The sequence below is a fragment of the Pseudonaja textilis genome, chromosome 3, assembly GCF_049901715.1.
Source record: "Pseudonaja textilis isolate UNSWEBS1 chromosome 3, rPseTex1.2, whole genome shotgun sequence".
Lineage (NCBI taxonomy): Eukaryota > Metazoa > Chordata > Lepidosauria > Squamata > Elapidae > Pseudonaja > Pseudonaja textilis.
Window position 1 is genome coordinate 39372112 of NC_141992.1, and position 17345 is coordinate 39389456.

The 17345-nt window shown below is 37.7% G+C and overlaps 1 protein-coding gene across 4 annotated transcripts in view; it reads right to left on the reverse strand.

Annotated features, from left to right (window-relative positions):
* Positions 1 to 16983, reverse strand: part of CTTNBP2NL (CTTNBP2 N-terminal like) — a 32147-nt gene extending 15164 nt beyond the window's left edge. For 2 of the 4 annotated variants that reach the window (XM_026712978.2, XM_026712977.2), the window contains exons 1-2: positions 16836 to 16983; positions 8148 to 8255 (exon numbers count right to left, since the gene is read on the reverse strand). In XM_026712978.2, coding sequence (XP_026568763.2) covers positions 8148 to 8255; positions 16836 to 16967 — 240 coding nt within the window. In that variant the 5' untranslated portion in view covers positions 16968 to 16983. Of the gene's footprint in view, positions 1 to 7197; positions 7543 to 8147; positions 8261 to 16431; positions 16618 to 16835 lie in introns of those variants that run through there. The other 2 variants (XM_087929328.1, XM_087929329.1) reach the window with 2 other exon arrangements.
* Between the last annotated feature and the right edge of the window lie 362 nt (positions 16984 to 17345).

Genomic DNA, 17345 nt, shown 5'->3' on the forward strand with positions numbered 1-17345 from the left:
GGCTGCTGTTGAAGACTCCCTGGAAGGTTCAGGTCTGGAATGCAATGGCACAGGCAACAATAGGTTTGACTTAGTGGTGGGATTCAAATTGTTTTACCATTGGTTCGGTGGGCGTGGCTTGGTGGGGTGCTTTGCCTAACACCGGTGCACAGGGCCGATGCTGCGCTTTTCTCTTCTTTTTCCTCTCAGCTGATTGTTGGAGGATTTCCCCCCTCCTCTCAGCTGATCATAGGCTTTTTTACTACTGTTTCGGGTCTGAACCGGTAGTATACCACCACTGGTTTGACTTAATATGCCCGTGTAACACTTCTCTTTTGCAAACTGCACTGTTTTGCTTCTGGGTGAAATTCAAGATGCTGATTGCTAAACTTTTCAGTCCTAATGTCAGCAGAAAATCCAAAAAGGTAGCTAAAAGTAACAATATGACTTACTTAATTTGATCAAATAAACCAAGTTTGTATTCCTTTCTTTTATTTCTAATACTCCTAACCTTTAGTTCATTCAAATATTGTCAAAGGACTTGTTTTTTTAAATTTCTTCTTTGTTCTATCGCACAGATTACTTCAAACCTTTAAGAAGTGTCATTTGTAAATCCAGCGGGGAAAAAAATTATCCAGGTCATTCTTTTCATTTGTTATTTGTATTTCCCTTTTAAATTTTAAAAGCTCAGCCAATTTCTTTTGTTTACAGTAATATTCTTTTCTGTATCATTTTATAGCCTATGAGTTCTAAATCCATAGCTGATATCATCTCTATCATGTTAGATAAAATTTATTCAACATCTGACCTTTCTTCAATAGCATCTTTTGGACAGTCTATCCACAGAAGCAGACATAATTAGTCACATTGTTCATATTATGACTATTTTCTGATTTCATTCTTCAAAGGTATCCTTTAGTATGTGTATTTCTAGAATGTTTTGCACCTTCTTGCTGTCCTGTACAGTATATCTTGTCAACTTATAAAACATTTTCTATGCTTGTTTTATAGTTGCCAACAGACAGGGGTGGGTGGGGAAGGAGTTTGAAAGAGCAGTGCAGCAGGTCGGAATTGAAAGTGCATTCCATTCATACCTTGCAGAGATTATACTAACCGACTGGAGTTTCTGCCGCACAAAATCTCTAATTGGAGAACTTGATTGATGACTCTTGGCTATGGATGTATTTCATTGGAGAATATGAATTATGATATACCCAGAGGGGTGGGGGAAAACAGGGTCAAGGGTGACAGTGAATTACGTTTCTCAGAATCGGCTACACACAGGTCATACCGTCATGTTAGCTCCTAATAAATATCTTGTAAGTTTTGAAGCTTGGTTCACAGCTCATGATTTAATTAGGGCTACTGCCAGAATCCTGACAATATATTTCTTCTATCTGTAATCTTTAGTCCCTTCTAGTGTCCAATTTTTGAAATTATGGAATTCTTTATATTATGTCTTGTAAAAGGAACTATTTCCCACAAAAACTGTTCTTTATAATTAATTCCAAAATCATATGAAAAGTTTGGGCATATTCTAATCAAGATGCCGAAAGCATGACCCAGACCAGGTTTTTCTCATCTTACTCTGTGCTAAGTAAGCTCTCTAATCTAGCAAACCCTGCACACTGACATGCCAGTATCTCACAAGTTCAGAAGTACATGTAATGTGTGAGATATATTTTCAACTCAGAATAGAAAATTGATAAAAACTTTATTTAAAAAAAAGGAAATATCTACTTTTATAGTATAAAGCATATATTTTAATACCCAAAGATAAATTAGCCAACTTTTTTTTTAAAGTGTGACAATGGGTATTGTGATTAATCCAAAACAGAACTGAAATTCTCTGTATTTCACATTGTACTAGAAGTTGAAAGTGAAATGTAGAAGTCAAAAGCTAAGAGCAACTAATTCTGGTAAAATTATATTTTGGATAATTTCTAGAGTTTTAGGTTAGTTTTATTCTGTTTAAGAGCCTGGTTTTAATCCATATGAAGGAACACCTATTTCTTTTTTTATTTTCTATAATTGCATTCCTTGACCAAGATATTGATTTAATTCTGTTCTTACTATTTATTTAATAGGGATATGCAACTTCCCTTTACTGTTTCTATTTTTGAATTGTTTCATTTCATGAGTCAGAACAGTAAAAATGCTATCATAACTACTCAGTAAAATTTAAATTTATAAACATTCTGGTTTCTTTCTTTTTCTAAAAATGACTTTTCTCCTTATTTCTAATGTCTTCATCTGAAAAGAGGAGTAATATGAATCAATTATCAGTGTTTAAGTTAGGTCAAAACCATTAACACTTCGTGTATCAAAATTAATCTATTACCAGCTCTGGAGCAGATCTGTTTTTATCATACCCTCTTGTCTAGCAAAAGGAACATATTGTGGGTCCCATCTACAAAGCAATTCCATCTGTCAGGACCCAGGAAGTTAGCTTTTTCTGCTGTGGCACCTTTGGAACATCATTCCTCCTGAGGTTACATTGGTTCCAAACTTACTGGTCTTTAGGAAGTCTCTAATATGTCACCAGGCCTGGAAAACCCTTGGAGGTGGAAAGATTGTAATATGACCATACTGTTAGAGAACTATAGGTTGGTGTTCTCCCATGATTTTTATGCTTCTGGATAATTGTTTTAACTGGTTAATTGTTTTTAATTTTATTTATGAGTTTCTTTTTATTGTTTTGAGAGCCACAAAAAGTGATATGGGCAGCTACATAAGTTTAAATAAATAAATAAATGCAGTTAACATTACATCAATTATGTGAATAGAGTTGTTGTAGATGAGATTCAATATATAACTGCACAATTGTGCCCCCTCCCCAAACCCCCAATGTTGTTATTTTAAATGTGAAAGACAAAATTTCTAAAAAGGGGAAATAATAGTAAAAAGAACCTTTGTGGTCCAAGAAAAAGAAACTAGAAACCTCAGAGTTTCCATAATCCAATTAATATCACAATACCTTTATTATAATTTTTGGCCAATCTTTACATAAAAAAGAGAAACAGTTTAATGCAATAATTCATTACTGAGAAAGGGAGAAAAACTCAATAGGATAATAAAACAACATATATAATTAAATTTGCGCTGTTGTATAATTTGGTGAAGATATTTGGCCCTCTGATATGTGAGTGTAGGATTAGAATTCCTTAAAAAGTAATAAACATAAAATTTATCAGTGTGTCCCTTGTATTTGGAAATGATTGAGGAGATCAGAACATGATTTGAGGCATCATAAAAAAGTTGTATGAAGACATGAGCAAGAATTTCTACCTTGCTGGATCCTCAAGGACAAAGTGTCTGTAAATATGGTGTCCTATGAAATCTTTTGACCAATACAGCTCAAAGTGGGCTCCAAATTGTATAAAGATTTGTGCGTTTGTATTTGTTTTTTAAAAAAATCTAGAGTTAAAGGTGAATCATAAGGTGATTTCCTAGATAGCTTTAATCAAATTGGTTGGATAAAACTTGTGATTAGCTTGAATAGTGATAATCAACATCAAAACAGAATATAGAAGCTAAAGACTGCAGCTACTACAAATACAAAATTAAGAGATATTTAGCTTATGAAACAAACTATTCTACGTCTTAAGGAAACAACAGAGTTTCTCCTTTCCCTTGCCTACCACATGGGTTAAAAAAAGACTTTATTGAATGTTTTCAGTATGTAATGCATCTAAACTAGTTGAAAAATAAAAACTTGAGAATGAAGCAGAATTCTACAGCTGTTATGTGTATTTTTTCAACATGACTTTATATAAAACAAGCTGTGGGCTTTAAAATTGTATTATATTCTACAGTCCTCAAATAGAAAAGTTCATTTTCTAAAACAGTATCTCCTTTAAATAGCTTGCTGTATAATCTCAAATTTCCTCAGTCATAGTTTTCTCTAGAGACAGATGTTTGAAAATAAATACAATCTGTGGTCAGAACATGAGGGGAGTGAGAAAACAAAATTTTGTTTACTGACTGGCTAGATTAAATTAAAAAAAACAACAAGAGGCTGAACCACTTATAACTGAACCATAGATAATCCAGATCTAAAGAAATGATCTTTATTGTAAAGGGGGGGGATTACTAATATTTTAAAAGAAAATAAAGACATCTAAAAATGCATCTGGCCAACCATGTATCAATCTTAACTGAATAAAACCCGATCTAGCAAAATTAGAGGTGAGAACTGCCACAGCATCTTATATCTCAGCATAATAAAACTTCATAATATACAGAAATGTTAATAGTTAGAAATCGTTTCAAACTTCCATGAACACCATTATATTTGAACACCATAGAATCTTGGCTACTTCCTTCCATGCCATCATTTTTAACTCTATTTCACCACTGCCTACTTTCCTACTCTAGTCAAGCTTATCAAATACAATACTGGAAATGCTCTCTTGTTTTATTAAAAAAAAGAAAGCTGAATCTGAACATCTAGTTACATTCTTAGAAAAGCAGGAAAACAATGAAATGCTTTGGATTTGATCTCCAAAAATTCCGTCACTCATGGGAGTGTAGGAAAAAGACAAAATTGCTTTGAGAAGTTGGAGGTATTATATTTGTGCTCCTCAGGTTCTGAAGCATCTTTTGGAGATAAAATCAGAAGCCCTTTAAAGTAGTAATAATGTATTTCTTCATTTCCGAAGTCCTGTCATAAAAATGCAACTCTATATAATTACAGGTGTTATTACTTCTGATATTGTTCAAAATATTAATTTGAAACCTATTTTTACATAAATCCTGAGAGTCTTTCTTCCTTTTCGCAAACTTTTCTGTAGCACTTTATGGTTCTATTTTATGACCTGTGGTTACAAAAATAAACTTATTTACACTTATTTTATTATTACATCTTAAATACTGAAGCAGTTTTTATAAAGGGGGTTACTTCAATTTTAATTTTAATTTTCCCTAGTTGAAGAAGACTGTAATGTAAGAGCACCGGATATTTAAGTAAATTTGCTTATGAAGTTCAGTCTTATTAATAACTGAAACAATATCTGAACTTATATTAAAAGCAATGATTAAACCTAGTCTGTAGCTTTATTTTACTTTATAGAATATTAACAATAAAAGCTTCTTTCCCTTGAAACAGAATCTTCAGAGAGATTTAGTAGATAATACAGGGAAAAAAATAGTCTCCAGACTGCTTTGTATTTGTATACCGTGTTTCTCACATAATAAGGCCGGGCCTTATTTTTTTTGACCCCCCAAAAAACAGCTAGGCCATCTTTTCGGGGGTGACTTAATTCGCCCCCCTTGCATCCTCGGGTGGGAGCGTGGCGACAGCTTGGATGTTCGGGAGACCTTCCGCCACCGTTGCTTTCCCTTCTCCCTTGCTGCCGCGGCGTTAGAGCAACGCCGCAGCGTTTGGCGCAGCCACGTGTGGCCAGTCAGAGCTCCTCCCTGCAACCGGAGCCCTGAGGAGACACTTGGCTTCAGGCGCTCCTGTCGCCACCTTCCCTTTGCCTTCGAAGGTAAAACAAATTAATTTAAAAACCTCCGCTCATCTCACCAGGGCCACGCCGGAGCCATGCGGGCTGGGCAGAGCTGGGAAAGCGAGCTGCGGGTGTTTTCTGGCTCTGCCCAGACCGCACGGCTCCGGTGCGGCCCTAGCGGGATGAGTGGAGGGTCCGGCGGGGAGGCACTTGCTGCCTTGGTGAGAGCTCTGCCGTCGGGCAGGAGGGCCCACCTGTCAGCTTCGCCTGGGGCGCCCAGCGCAACTGACAGGCGGGCCCTCCTTCCCGGCGGCAGAGCTCTCACCAAGGCAGAGCGCCTCCCCGCCGGACCCTCTGTTCATCCCACCAGGGCCGCGCCAGAGCCGTGCGGGCTGGGCAGAGCCGGGAAAGCGAGCCGCGGGTGTTTCCTGGCTCTGCCCAGCCCGCATGGCTCTGGTGCGGCCCTGGCGGGATGAGCAGAGAGCCCGGCGGGGAGGCGCTCGCTGCCTTGGTGAGAGCTCTGCCGCCGGGCAGGAGGGCCCACGTTTCAACAGCGCTGGGTGTCCCAGGCAGAGCTCTTCGCGCTCCCCCCACCATTTCCCCCCATTTTGCATGCTTAATATGAGCCTTAATTGGGGGGGGGGCTTAATTTGATTTTATGCCAATAAATCATGCTGGGGCTTCCTATTGGTGGAGGCCGTATTGTTGGAGAAACATGGTACTAAAAACACAGCAACTAATCGCCTTCAACAATTAATCTCATACCTATCTGATCTTCATAGTACTAAACAGAAGCATAGCAAAAAAGAAAGAAAAAAAGAAAGAAAAAAACCAGTATCTTTTCATGCAGTATGTAATTTTTCTCTGTTTTTTCTTTGAAGTTAAGAAGATCACATTTCCATATTCTGTCTATGCATACACTAAGATTCACAATTAAAAGAAAGTTCTGGTAAACCAGATAATATTTCTGGATATGATAAGACCAAACCTATAGTGCCACAGTCAAAGCATTAGCATTATTTTAGTTTGCTATATTTTTATGTTGCTTTAAAAGACTACCAAATTAAAATCAAGTAGCACATTGGTGGATAAGGCTATATTCTTCTGTCATCAGTTGCTGTTTAAAGTTATCTGTAGCTAGAGACAAGATTCAGAATTCTTGCTTTGTTTAGACTTCTAATGGTTATCCCCAGCTCCAGGAATAACATATCTTAATACATCCAATTCATGTTAAAATGACCGTAGGAAAAAGCCAGCATGCATTGGGGAATATTAACTTTAGGATGAATCATTCAAAGGGAATGAGACGGAAAATGTTAATCACCCCAAAAAGGAACAGGATAGGAACAATTAAAAAAACAACAACCAGGAAAATAGCCAGTTGAAAAGACAGGATTATAGCTGAAAATGCCAGGCAAGAAGCATTAGAAGTGACAACATATAATCTCAACACCTATGATAGAAACTTTAGGAGGAAATGGCTATGATGTTGTTCCTCTGTAAGTCAAAATGTGCACAGATTTTTTTTTAAAAAAGATCCAAATTGAAATCTTAAAAAGAAGCAGTTTTTGACAGACATGCCAGTCCTCAAACACAGTAAAAGTACTAGAAGAAGTGTGTTAAAAACCATAAAACCCTGAGCTGATCTTAACATGAAAATATTATTAGGAAAACATCCAAAAAAGAAGCATAAAAATTATAAAAGACTTCAAATTAACATTTTTGACTGGATAAATAAGAGTAGTGAAAAAAGGGAGCCAGTATACACCATGAACAATTATGCCAACAAAAAAGATCATAGAACTAAAAACAAAAAAGCTCTTTTACTGATTTCACTGTCATTCTTTCTGATCATCCAAGACAAAGGAAATTCAGTGCCTAGATATCTATTTTGTAAAAAAGGAACTTGTAAAAAATGAGGAAACTGATATGAAGTAATAGAACAGAGCTCCAGATCTGAGCCCCCACATTTTTGATTACTAAATGGCAGCTAAGGGGTAGATGTTTTGTATGTCTCAGTTGCCACCAAGTGACAGTTGTTTGCTCAGTCCAGATCTAGTAATCTTGAAATAGATAGCACTGACAAAATGCAGTCACCAGCAATTTGTAAAGTCTTTACCACAGTAACATATGAGAGGGAGGGAAGGAGGGAGGGAGGGAGAGAGAGAGAAAAAAAAAGAGAGGGGGGGGATATACACAAATTGTATGGATACCCACGTTTAGTGAATATCCATACAATTTGGATATTAATCTAATATTGTAATTAAAATTTCAACAAGAGTCCAGCAAAAGCCAAACTATACCATTATAAAGACTACCCATACATTCAATATTTGGCTCTAAACTCATCAACTGAATTACAAAAACACTGTTAGAAGATAAAGCATTTTTAAAAGGAAGTAGAACATGAATCTATATTACTATTCCTGCCTGTTGAGATAACAGTTTGTTTTACCAAATCTTCTTTTTAACAGAAACACATTGGTGGCATTGAGAACAAAAATTCCAAGTCTCAATATTTTTAGTATGACGAAGGGAGAATATCTTTAATTAAAATATATCCTTATTTTTCATAATCATTAAGATGCTCATCCATTACATCATTCATTTTTGCTGTCAATCAAATGCCAAAGTACAGACTATTATTACAGGATTTGTTATGTAATATTTATATATCAGAACTGCTGTATTTCATCTCTCCTAATATATATGGGTTACCTTTAAAGCTTCTATAACAAGATCTCTGGCTTCTAATTCACCTTCAAGGATACTAAAAAGTGTCAGTAATTCAGCTTTGTTGAGTTTTTCGAGATTCATCTTGAATATCTGGAAAAAAAATTGGAAATTTAGCCAAATACTGTTTGTATAGTGAAGCCTATTTTAAGAATGCAATACAATACCCATAATTGCAACAATGATATTTTAATGTTTTCTAAGTACTTCTAATTTTTCATCATCACTATAATTACTTGAGGAAAAAAACCCTAATTATTCATCTTTTCTCATGTGGTCACAAAATGATATATGTATATCTTACTTGGTTTGGATAGAACACATGCATTCATACGGAAGTCAAGATAAATATTTAAGATCTCTACCAAAGTGGACTCAATCTACATTTACATTAATAATTTAAAATATTTAAAATAAAGGGATATAAAATAATCAGTAGACAAGACAAACCGATTCTTTTACCACCTCAGGATTTCTAAAACCTACTTTGTTTTTAGAAAAACAGTCTTTGCTGGGGCACATTTTATCTCAAGAGAGAGTTTATTGCATTCAAACTGCTCCACAGTCACCATCACCTTTTTGCTAATATTTGTATTGTTCCACAGAGATTCTGAAAAAAATGAAGGTGCAGTTGTGCTTGCTTGAGGTGTAATACTTTTCTAGTTGCAATGCTTTTAAACGTAAGCGCTAAGTACATAAGAATATTAAAAATATGATTTTATTGATTTTCCAATGAATTAAATGGATTACCATACACATTACAGTAAAATATTAACTCAAATTTCAAATTCTGAAAGGCAAGGAGAGTAAAAGAATATTTACTTATGGTCTCAGCAGAGATTCTTCTTCAAATGAAGCACAATTATTATCTTTTTACTATTGTGCCAATGTAAAATCCACTGTAACAGTACATTTTAAACTGTCATCATACCAAATATTAATAAACGAATTGTCTAGTCATAGCTGGAAAACTCAACTTTTCTATGAAACACTTTTATACACACATTTTAAAGTTGTTACAATAGTTCAAACATATTCTACAATGAAATAATTTCTATATAAAATAAATAACAATACAAACTGTATTTAAAAAAAAAGTTAAAAAGTGATATGAACTTTTTAAAAAAAGTACTGTTACAGAAAGTTTTTGAAACTACAGAAGACAATTAAAAATAAGAAATCACCTTATTTTTCACTAAGCAGTAAATTGCCAAGTAATTTAAATCAACAAATTAATGTATTTTTAGATAGTTTCACTCTTAGAAACAGTAAATATCTAAGTATTGCAAAATACAGGGTGATTTCTTTTCAGAATGATAGCATTTGCATCTTGTGGTATACAGAGATATTATCAATATTGTGCATTTTATTCCACACACACAGCAAAACAAACTATCTTTTCTATACAAGAATTACAAAAATACAAATTGTGTAACAAAAGCAGAACCCACCCCCTCCCAGTTCTTAATTGATATTAGAAAAATGAAAATACCAACCCCAGGACATATTTGAAAACCCCTGATTAAATGATGCTTCAGAAAATTAATATAAATATTAATGTTTATTAAGCATTATACACATTAGAGGACAAAAATTTAAAATTACAATATTCATAAACTAGGAGATGAAGTGTTAGCAAGCCATAGAAATAACAAATAGCTAATATAAAAATATAGTAACTACAACTGTTCTATGTACAATTGGATATCTTTTCTAGGAATAAAATATCCAATTGGAATTTAACTTAATCTGTCCTGTTATTGTAACAAGGCTGCTCTGTACATTAATTTTATTAAAGTTCATTATATCTAAGTACCGTAACAGTGAAATTTTCTGTTTGGTATCATGTGATAAAACTTGTTCATGTGGTATGACATTCATATGATATGGAATATGTAGGTCATAATAACGTCTTCGTAAGTTTACAAATGTAGCTTCCTTCATCCTGATGAAAAATCCCCCAGTCTAATGAAATATTTAGAAATAAGTTTTGCAATCAGAAGACTTAAAATACTAGTTTTATTTATGTTGATGCCGGTAGATTACTCATTTAGAATTAATGTTTATTTGCAGTAACATTGTAATTAACACAATCATCTCAAAGACAGTCCTATTAAGTTACATGGATTATTGGAACCAAACTTCATTTTAAACTGTTAATTTAGGATGCAATCCAATATCAATTTACCTAAGATTCCTGATAAATTTGTATTTCAATTTATTTCCAACATCTGAAATTTTATTTTTTCTCTTATTTTAATAAGAAATATGATAATTGCCTCATAAATCCCACAAAGTACAAAAATATAAACCAAAATATATACCATATATACTTGTGGATAAATCAATCTTTGGATAAGCCAACCCTCAAATGTTTAACCAAAATGCCATGAAATAAATGTGTCATCTGTGGATAAATTAAGGTGCAATTTTTCATAGTTTTTTTGATTAAAAATGTAGAACCCTGCTTATTCAGTGTGTCGGCTTATCAATGATTATATATGGGAAATATGGTTATTTTAAAAATGAATTATCATATATATTTATGAATGATCTGATTTTGGAGGTGTATTTTGGCCACAATTCTCAGCTTATCCACAAGCACATACAATATTCTTATGCTAAACAAATTACAACTCTTCTGTGGCTTAATTTTTTTCACGTTTCTGGAAATCTCTGACAACAGAATCCATATTTTTCACATAAAGAATTAAAAATATACATTTGCATAGACATTTATATTTTTCTAGACTTGTGTAGATAATTTTTAAACATACAGGAAGCAGTAGCATTTAACAAGTATGAAGTTCATATAAAGCTGCAGATAAAGTCTTCATTGAATGGAGCTCAATTTCTGGTGGCTTCATGGATATGATGATATTGCAGGGGTGTCAAACTCAAGGCCCGGGGGCCAAATCTGACCTGCTGGTGCTTAGATATGGCCTGAGGTGCCGCTGCCAATGAAAATGGAGCTTAGGAGAGCCATGGACAGCCCTCACAATCTCTGTATTAGCTGGCTGAGGGTTGCAGGAGGTTGTCGCAGCCAAAAACGGAGTTCACAAGAACTGCAGGCGGCCCTCATGAGCTCCATTTTCACTGACAGACTGTTTCAGGAGACCATTGCAGCCAAAAATGGAGCTCGGGCACCTGTTTTCACGGGTTAGAGTGCTCAGACCACCATAGGCGCCCCCAACATGAGTGATGTCGAGCTAGCCATGTCCATTCTGGTCTCCAGAGGTCAAACAAAATCCTGATGTGGCCCTCAATGAAATCAAGTTTGACACCCCTGCAATATTGACTTCTTTGATACTCTATGGAAGTGGGTTGATACTACTTTCCTCTGGGAATTGAGTTTGAGGTTTCTTAGTGGTCTCAAAAACAATCAAATTGGGCTAAAGTTGTCAACAGTTCAGCCAAGGCCAGGGTCCCCAATAGATACACATATTTGTGTGTGTGTGTGTGTGCACATATAATTTTATAGACCCATTTTTTTATTCTTTTACACATACTGTAAAATTACCGTATATACTCGAGTATAAGCCGAGTTTTTAAGCACATTTTTTGTGCGGAAAAAAAACCCCTCAGCTTATACTCAAGTGAGATTCCCTCTGAAAAAAAAAATGGTGTGGAGCTCCGGAGCTGGGCAGCCGCTTCCCTGCTTCCGTGTTTCCTTTGCAACTTGTAAGCATGGGGGTAATCGGAAGCAGAAAAGTTCTTGCATGAGGATATATTGTTTTTTCTTTATTTAACTGTTTTAGGGGGAGGAAAAGACCCACTGTCATGTGAGAATGCTCAGACACGAAATCTGTCCACCTGAAAATAAGTGTGTGTGGGGGGGATTTTAATAGAGGGAAGACATAGGGAGAAGGCAAAAGCGACGGAAGATCCTTCAGGGGAAACTGAGGGGGAGACTCACCCTTGGTCCAGATGAGCCCCCTTCCCCGCCCCTAAGGAAGCAGAGGCAGGCAGCAAGGGCAGGCAAGCCCCGCTTCGCGGACTCCGTCCGTCCTCGCTCCCACCCACCCACCCAAAGCCACGAAGTCCCCCAATCGCACAGCCCAGAATCGCCCTCCCCTCAGGGGGCAGCAACGATGACGCCCGGTGTTTCCTGAAACAAGAAGCTCCGACGTGCAATGAAAGCGCCCTGGCTCTAGGCTCAGAAAACAATGCAAGCCACTGCCGCCCCCTCCTCCTCCCCCTCCTCCTCCCGAGGGGACTGAAAGCAGCTAGGGCTGAGGAAACGAAGTCATCTCGGCTCGCATTGTTTTCTGAGATCGCAAGCCTAGAGCCAGAAAACAATGCGAGCTGCTGCCACCACCTCCTCCTCCTCCTCCTCCCGAGCGGATTGAAAGCAGCTAGGGCTGAGGAAACAAAGTCACCTCGGCTCGCGTTGTTTTCTGAGCCTAGAGCGAGGGCGCTTTCATTGCACGTCGGAGCTTCTTGTTTCAGGAAACACCGGGCGTCGTCGTTGCTGCCCCCTGAGGGGAGGGCGATTCTGGGCTGTGCGATTGGGGGACTTCGTGGCTTTGGGTGGGTGGGTGGGAGCGAGGACGGACGGAGTCCGCAAAGCGGGGCTTGCCTGCCCTTGCTGTCTGCCTCTGCTTCCTTAGGGGCGGGGAAGGGGGCTCATCTGGACCAAGGGTGAGTCTCCCCTCAGTTTCCCCTGAAGGATCTTCCGTCGCTTTTGCCTTCTCCCTATGTCTTCCCTCTATTAAAATCCCCCCCCCACACACTTATTTTCAGGCAGACAGATTTCGTGTCTGAGCATTCTCACATGACAGTGGGTCTTTTCCTCCCCCTAAAACAGTTAAATAAAGAAAAAACAATATATCCTCATGCAAGAACTTTTCTGCTTCCGATTACCCCCATGCTTACAAGTTGCAAAGGAAACACGGAAGCAGGGAAGCGGCTGCCCAGCTCTGGAGCTCACACCATTTTTTTTTTTTTCAGAGGGAATCTCACTTGAGTATAAGCCGAGGGGTTTTTTTTCAGCACAAAAAATGTGCTGAAAACTCGGCTTATACTCGAGTCAATAAGTTTTCCCAGTTTTTTGTGGCAAAATTAGGTGCCTCAGCTTATATTCGGGTCGACTTATACTCGAGTATATACGGTAGTTAGATGTTTAATAAACATTCTAGTCACAAACAGGAAAACTTTTTTCTTTTTTTCTATCATTCATTCTCTGCCATTTGTCCCTTTTTTCCCCTGTGATTTTTCAGCTGTTTTAGGAAATAGCCAGCAGTGATGCCAAACAATAAATCTAAGCTACTGGAGACAGAGGCTGCAGATCTATGCAGTCTTTGAATTAGTGACTGTTCTCAAAGAAACCAAACACTAATACCTAAATTTTCCACAAATAACAAGTTGATGCTGAAATGAAGAACTGCTTGAATTTTCTGACATATCCATCCTGGTTCATAGTATCAGATTTGGACAGAAAAGAATTTGAAGCACTTAAGGATTCTAAATTGTTGATTTAAACAATAACACAGCATGAAGCAATATGTTAGTATAGTTAGGCCCTATTATTAAACACGGGTCTGAGATTTAAAAAAATCTCAGGGAGTGCCACAAAGAAGAGGAAGTCAAGCTATTCTCCAAAGCACCTGAGGGCAGGACAAGAAGCAATGGGTAGAAACTAATCAAGGAGAGAAGCAACCTAGAAAGAAGAAGAAATTTCCTGACAGAACAATTAATCAGTGGAACAACTTGCCTCCAGAAGTTGTAAATGCTCCAACACTGGAAGTTAAGAAGAGATTGGGCAGCCATTTGTCTGAAATGGTATAGGCTTTCCTGCCTAAGCAGAGGGTTGGACTAGAATACTTCCAAGGTATCTTCCAAATCTGTTATTCTATTATTCTATTCTGAGTGTTTTCTATATGCCAAAAAAGTAACACAAATTGAGAGAATGAAACTGCAGTGATTTGGTAGAATGACCTACTGCGCTCCTGTTTTATTCTCTCCAAATACTAGTTATTCATATTCCTTATAAATCTGTGCTATTTATTGCTGATTTATCTTTCTCCCATGTGTTTTATGGCAGCAATAAGATACAATGTCATGTGTTTCATGGCAGCAACAAGATACATTTTTTTCAAACATTAATAAACAGAAGCAAGCTTTGCTAAGTTTCTTCCCATCTGATGGCTAACACAGTATCTTTATGGAAAATCTTATCAGCCTAATTTATTACCTAATATGAATGGATACCAACTGTATATAAACCTGTATAATGTATTGTTGGTATAATAATTAAGGCTAGTGTAATCATCCCTTTCAATCTAGACATTAATTTCACCTCTTGCATGCCATGCCCCCAAATCATATTAAATCTTGATGACATTAGGTTTACATTATATCAAGGATTTTAGATTTGAAATCTTTCATTTTGAGAATCAAGCTTTCCATATTTTCTAGGACTGTATATCAATCTGTTTTTTTGTCTATACTGACAGAAGAACATTCTTATTCTCCACTTAGAAATACATCTTTGGTAATAGAAAAAGTTATCTATTACGGAAATATAATCTATTTCTAACAGACTGAGAAAAACGTATAGAAATAGAATTTACAGTTATTTAATATGGATACACCCTTTAACATTACATGTGAAATCTGAAATTAATCTCCATTTGACATAAACTAAATTGCTCCTTTTGGAAATCCCCTGCCAGTGTGAGGCAGGACACATGGAAATAACAACACTGAAAGCTGAATGAAACATGAAGAAATGATACATTCAGGATTATTTAGTGATGATCTTAATACTAAAAATAACACTATTCTATTAAGGTATCAGTAAATAAATTCTTAAAAGATTATGTCTAAAACAAACCACTGTGTCTGTTTGAAGTCCCTGTACACATCCATAGTTATAGGCAAATAATCATTTCAGCAATTATTTGCCAGTGCTAAAAAATCAGACACCAGAGAGCATCCACTCTTGTGAGTTACAAAATGCATGATTAAATAAAGTATCGGGGAGAATTGACTTCAGACATACTGTACAAGACTATAACAACATTAGTATCAAACATTTCATCAGAATATGGAATACATATTTAAAATACGTAGCTAGATACTTCCCTACCAGCAGTTAATTTTATTATTTCAAATTAAAAACTTTTGATATACTATATTTTATTGCAGTAGCATCTTGATTTACAGGCATTCAGAAAAGTTTCTAATTTTTATCTTCTGTGCTTGTCTAGCTACTCAGCATACTTCCAACAACGACTAAGATAATATGTATCATTATGTGCAAAGATACTGGACTTCCTGATGACAAACTAACAAAAGTAATCAGAATTGTTTAATGAGTGCAAATATTTTATTTTCAATAAGACTGAATATTTGTTTTTTGTTTTTTTGTAATCACAGGAAGGTAGTTTTCAGCTTTGATATAAGAGTTTTAAGCAAACTATTCTTCCCTTTCTTTTAAAGAAAACACATACTTCTATTTACATACCCTTATGATGGTACAAGGCTATCTACACACTAAATGATTAAATGTGATTTCATTAGCCTATAAAAACAGCTTAACAGGACGAGCCTATGAAAAAACAACCATTGGCATTTTTCCAATCTTGAACAGACATTGGTCATACAGATCAAAAAGAAATCCAAAACAGTCATCTCATAAGCTAGTTACAAATGAAATAAATACAAGAACATTATTTCCTAGGTCCAGGTTGTTTTCCAAAACAGGACTGACCAATAGTTGTATAAATACTACCTTTCTCCTTCTTACGAATATGTACCTCCAATCCATCTTCTGACGTTATTCAGTTGCATCTATCAACACTTCACTGTTTAATTTTTGCCCTTAACAACTTAATAACTACATTTACTTCTCCATTTCCGGAGGCATCTTAAAAACTTGCCTGGCCACAACAATGCCTCCTGATCCAGAGAGTAGTATTTTGCACGGCAGCATCCCTAGGTCTTATAATACGAGTATCGGGAGTAAACAGGTTTAGCAGCATTTGCCTAATTTAATTTCCAGAAGGAATTGTGAAAGCAGCCAAGCCAAAGCCTAAGAAATTAATCTACCCCGCCCTTATCTCCCAACTATTAGATTCTCACGGCCACTTCACATCTTATACGGCTAGATATCGATCTAGCCGCCCGATTATTTAAAACGCTCGAGTGGTTGGTTTATTCTAAGCTTCAGATTTCGCAGCCCCGTTTCTAAACAACAACGGGACGCAGGCAAGCCCCCTTTTTTCCTGGGTGTGTGGGTGGGACACAACTAACAGATTTCACTTACCGCCGTTCGCGAACCAGAACACGCTTCCTTTGAATCCCCCTCAGTCAAGTCCCTGACTTTCTCTCTACCCGCCCAGGGCCTCGAGCCCCACCGCCTTCACCCCATTAACCCCATCAGCCCCCCTGACAAAACTCCAGCTCTCAGAGCTGCGACGGTGGCTACCGCGACAATAGCCCGCGGTCCTCTCGGGTCTGAAGCGCGTCGGCTTTCCCTCCCTCGTATCCCGCGGCTCTCTCGGGCAGAGGGGCCCTCACGCCAACGGGCCTCCAGGTGGCTCCCGCCTCTCCTCCCTCCCCCTTGCCGGTTCCCAAAGGCACAGGCGCGCGCGGGGATGCTCCGGCGCGCCATTTCCCAGCCAAAGGCCCGAAGCCGCCAGAAGCAAGTCCGATCTGGCGCCGACCTACCAGGAGCTCGGCCAAACGCCCGCAGCCGCCGTCCTCGCCGCCACCGCCTTCGTCGCAGCCAAAGCCAACGTCCCCACTCGGCCCCACTCTCCATCCAGCCTTCTGGAGCGCTCCAAGATTGACGTCTCCCATCACCAACCGGTGTCCAGCGAAGCCCAGGCACTTGGCCAATCGGCAAATGTAGGGGCGGGGACGATAAAATAGTTAGTCCCTTCAACGTTTTTTCTAGCCAATCAGAAGCCGAGACCGGTGGTTTGTTGAGGAGGGTGTGTATGTCGGTCTCCGAACGGGCTTGAAAAAAAACCCCTTTTGTTCGCTGTGGTTGAAGTAGATAGAGCGGAGTTCTGATTGAGACGTCACTTCCGGAGAAAGGTTTTCGCTCAGCGTTTTTAGGTTGTTTGCAGACGTTCGGTCAGACGTTTTCTTTAGTTTCTTGAAATTTTGCCGTCGAGATGTATGCCGGTGAAGCGGGATGATATCGCGCTGTTTATAGACTATTGCACCTTTTAC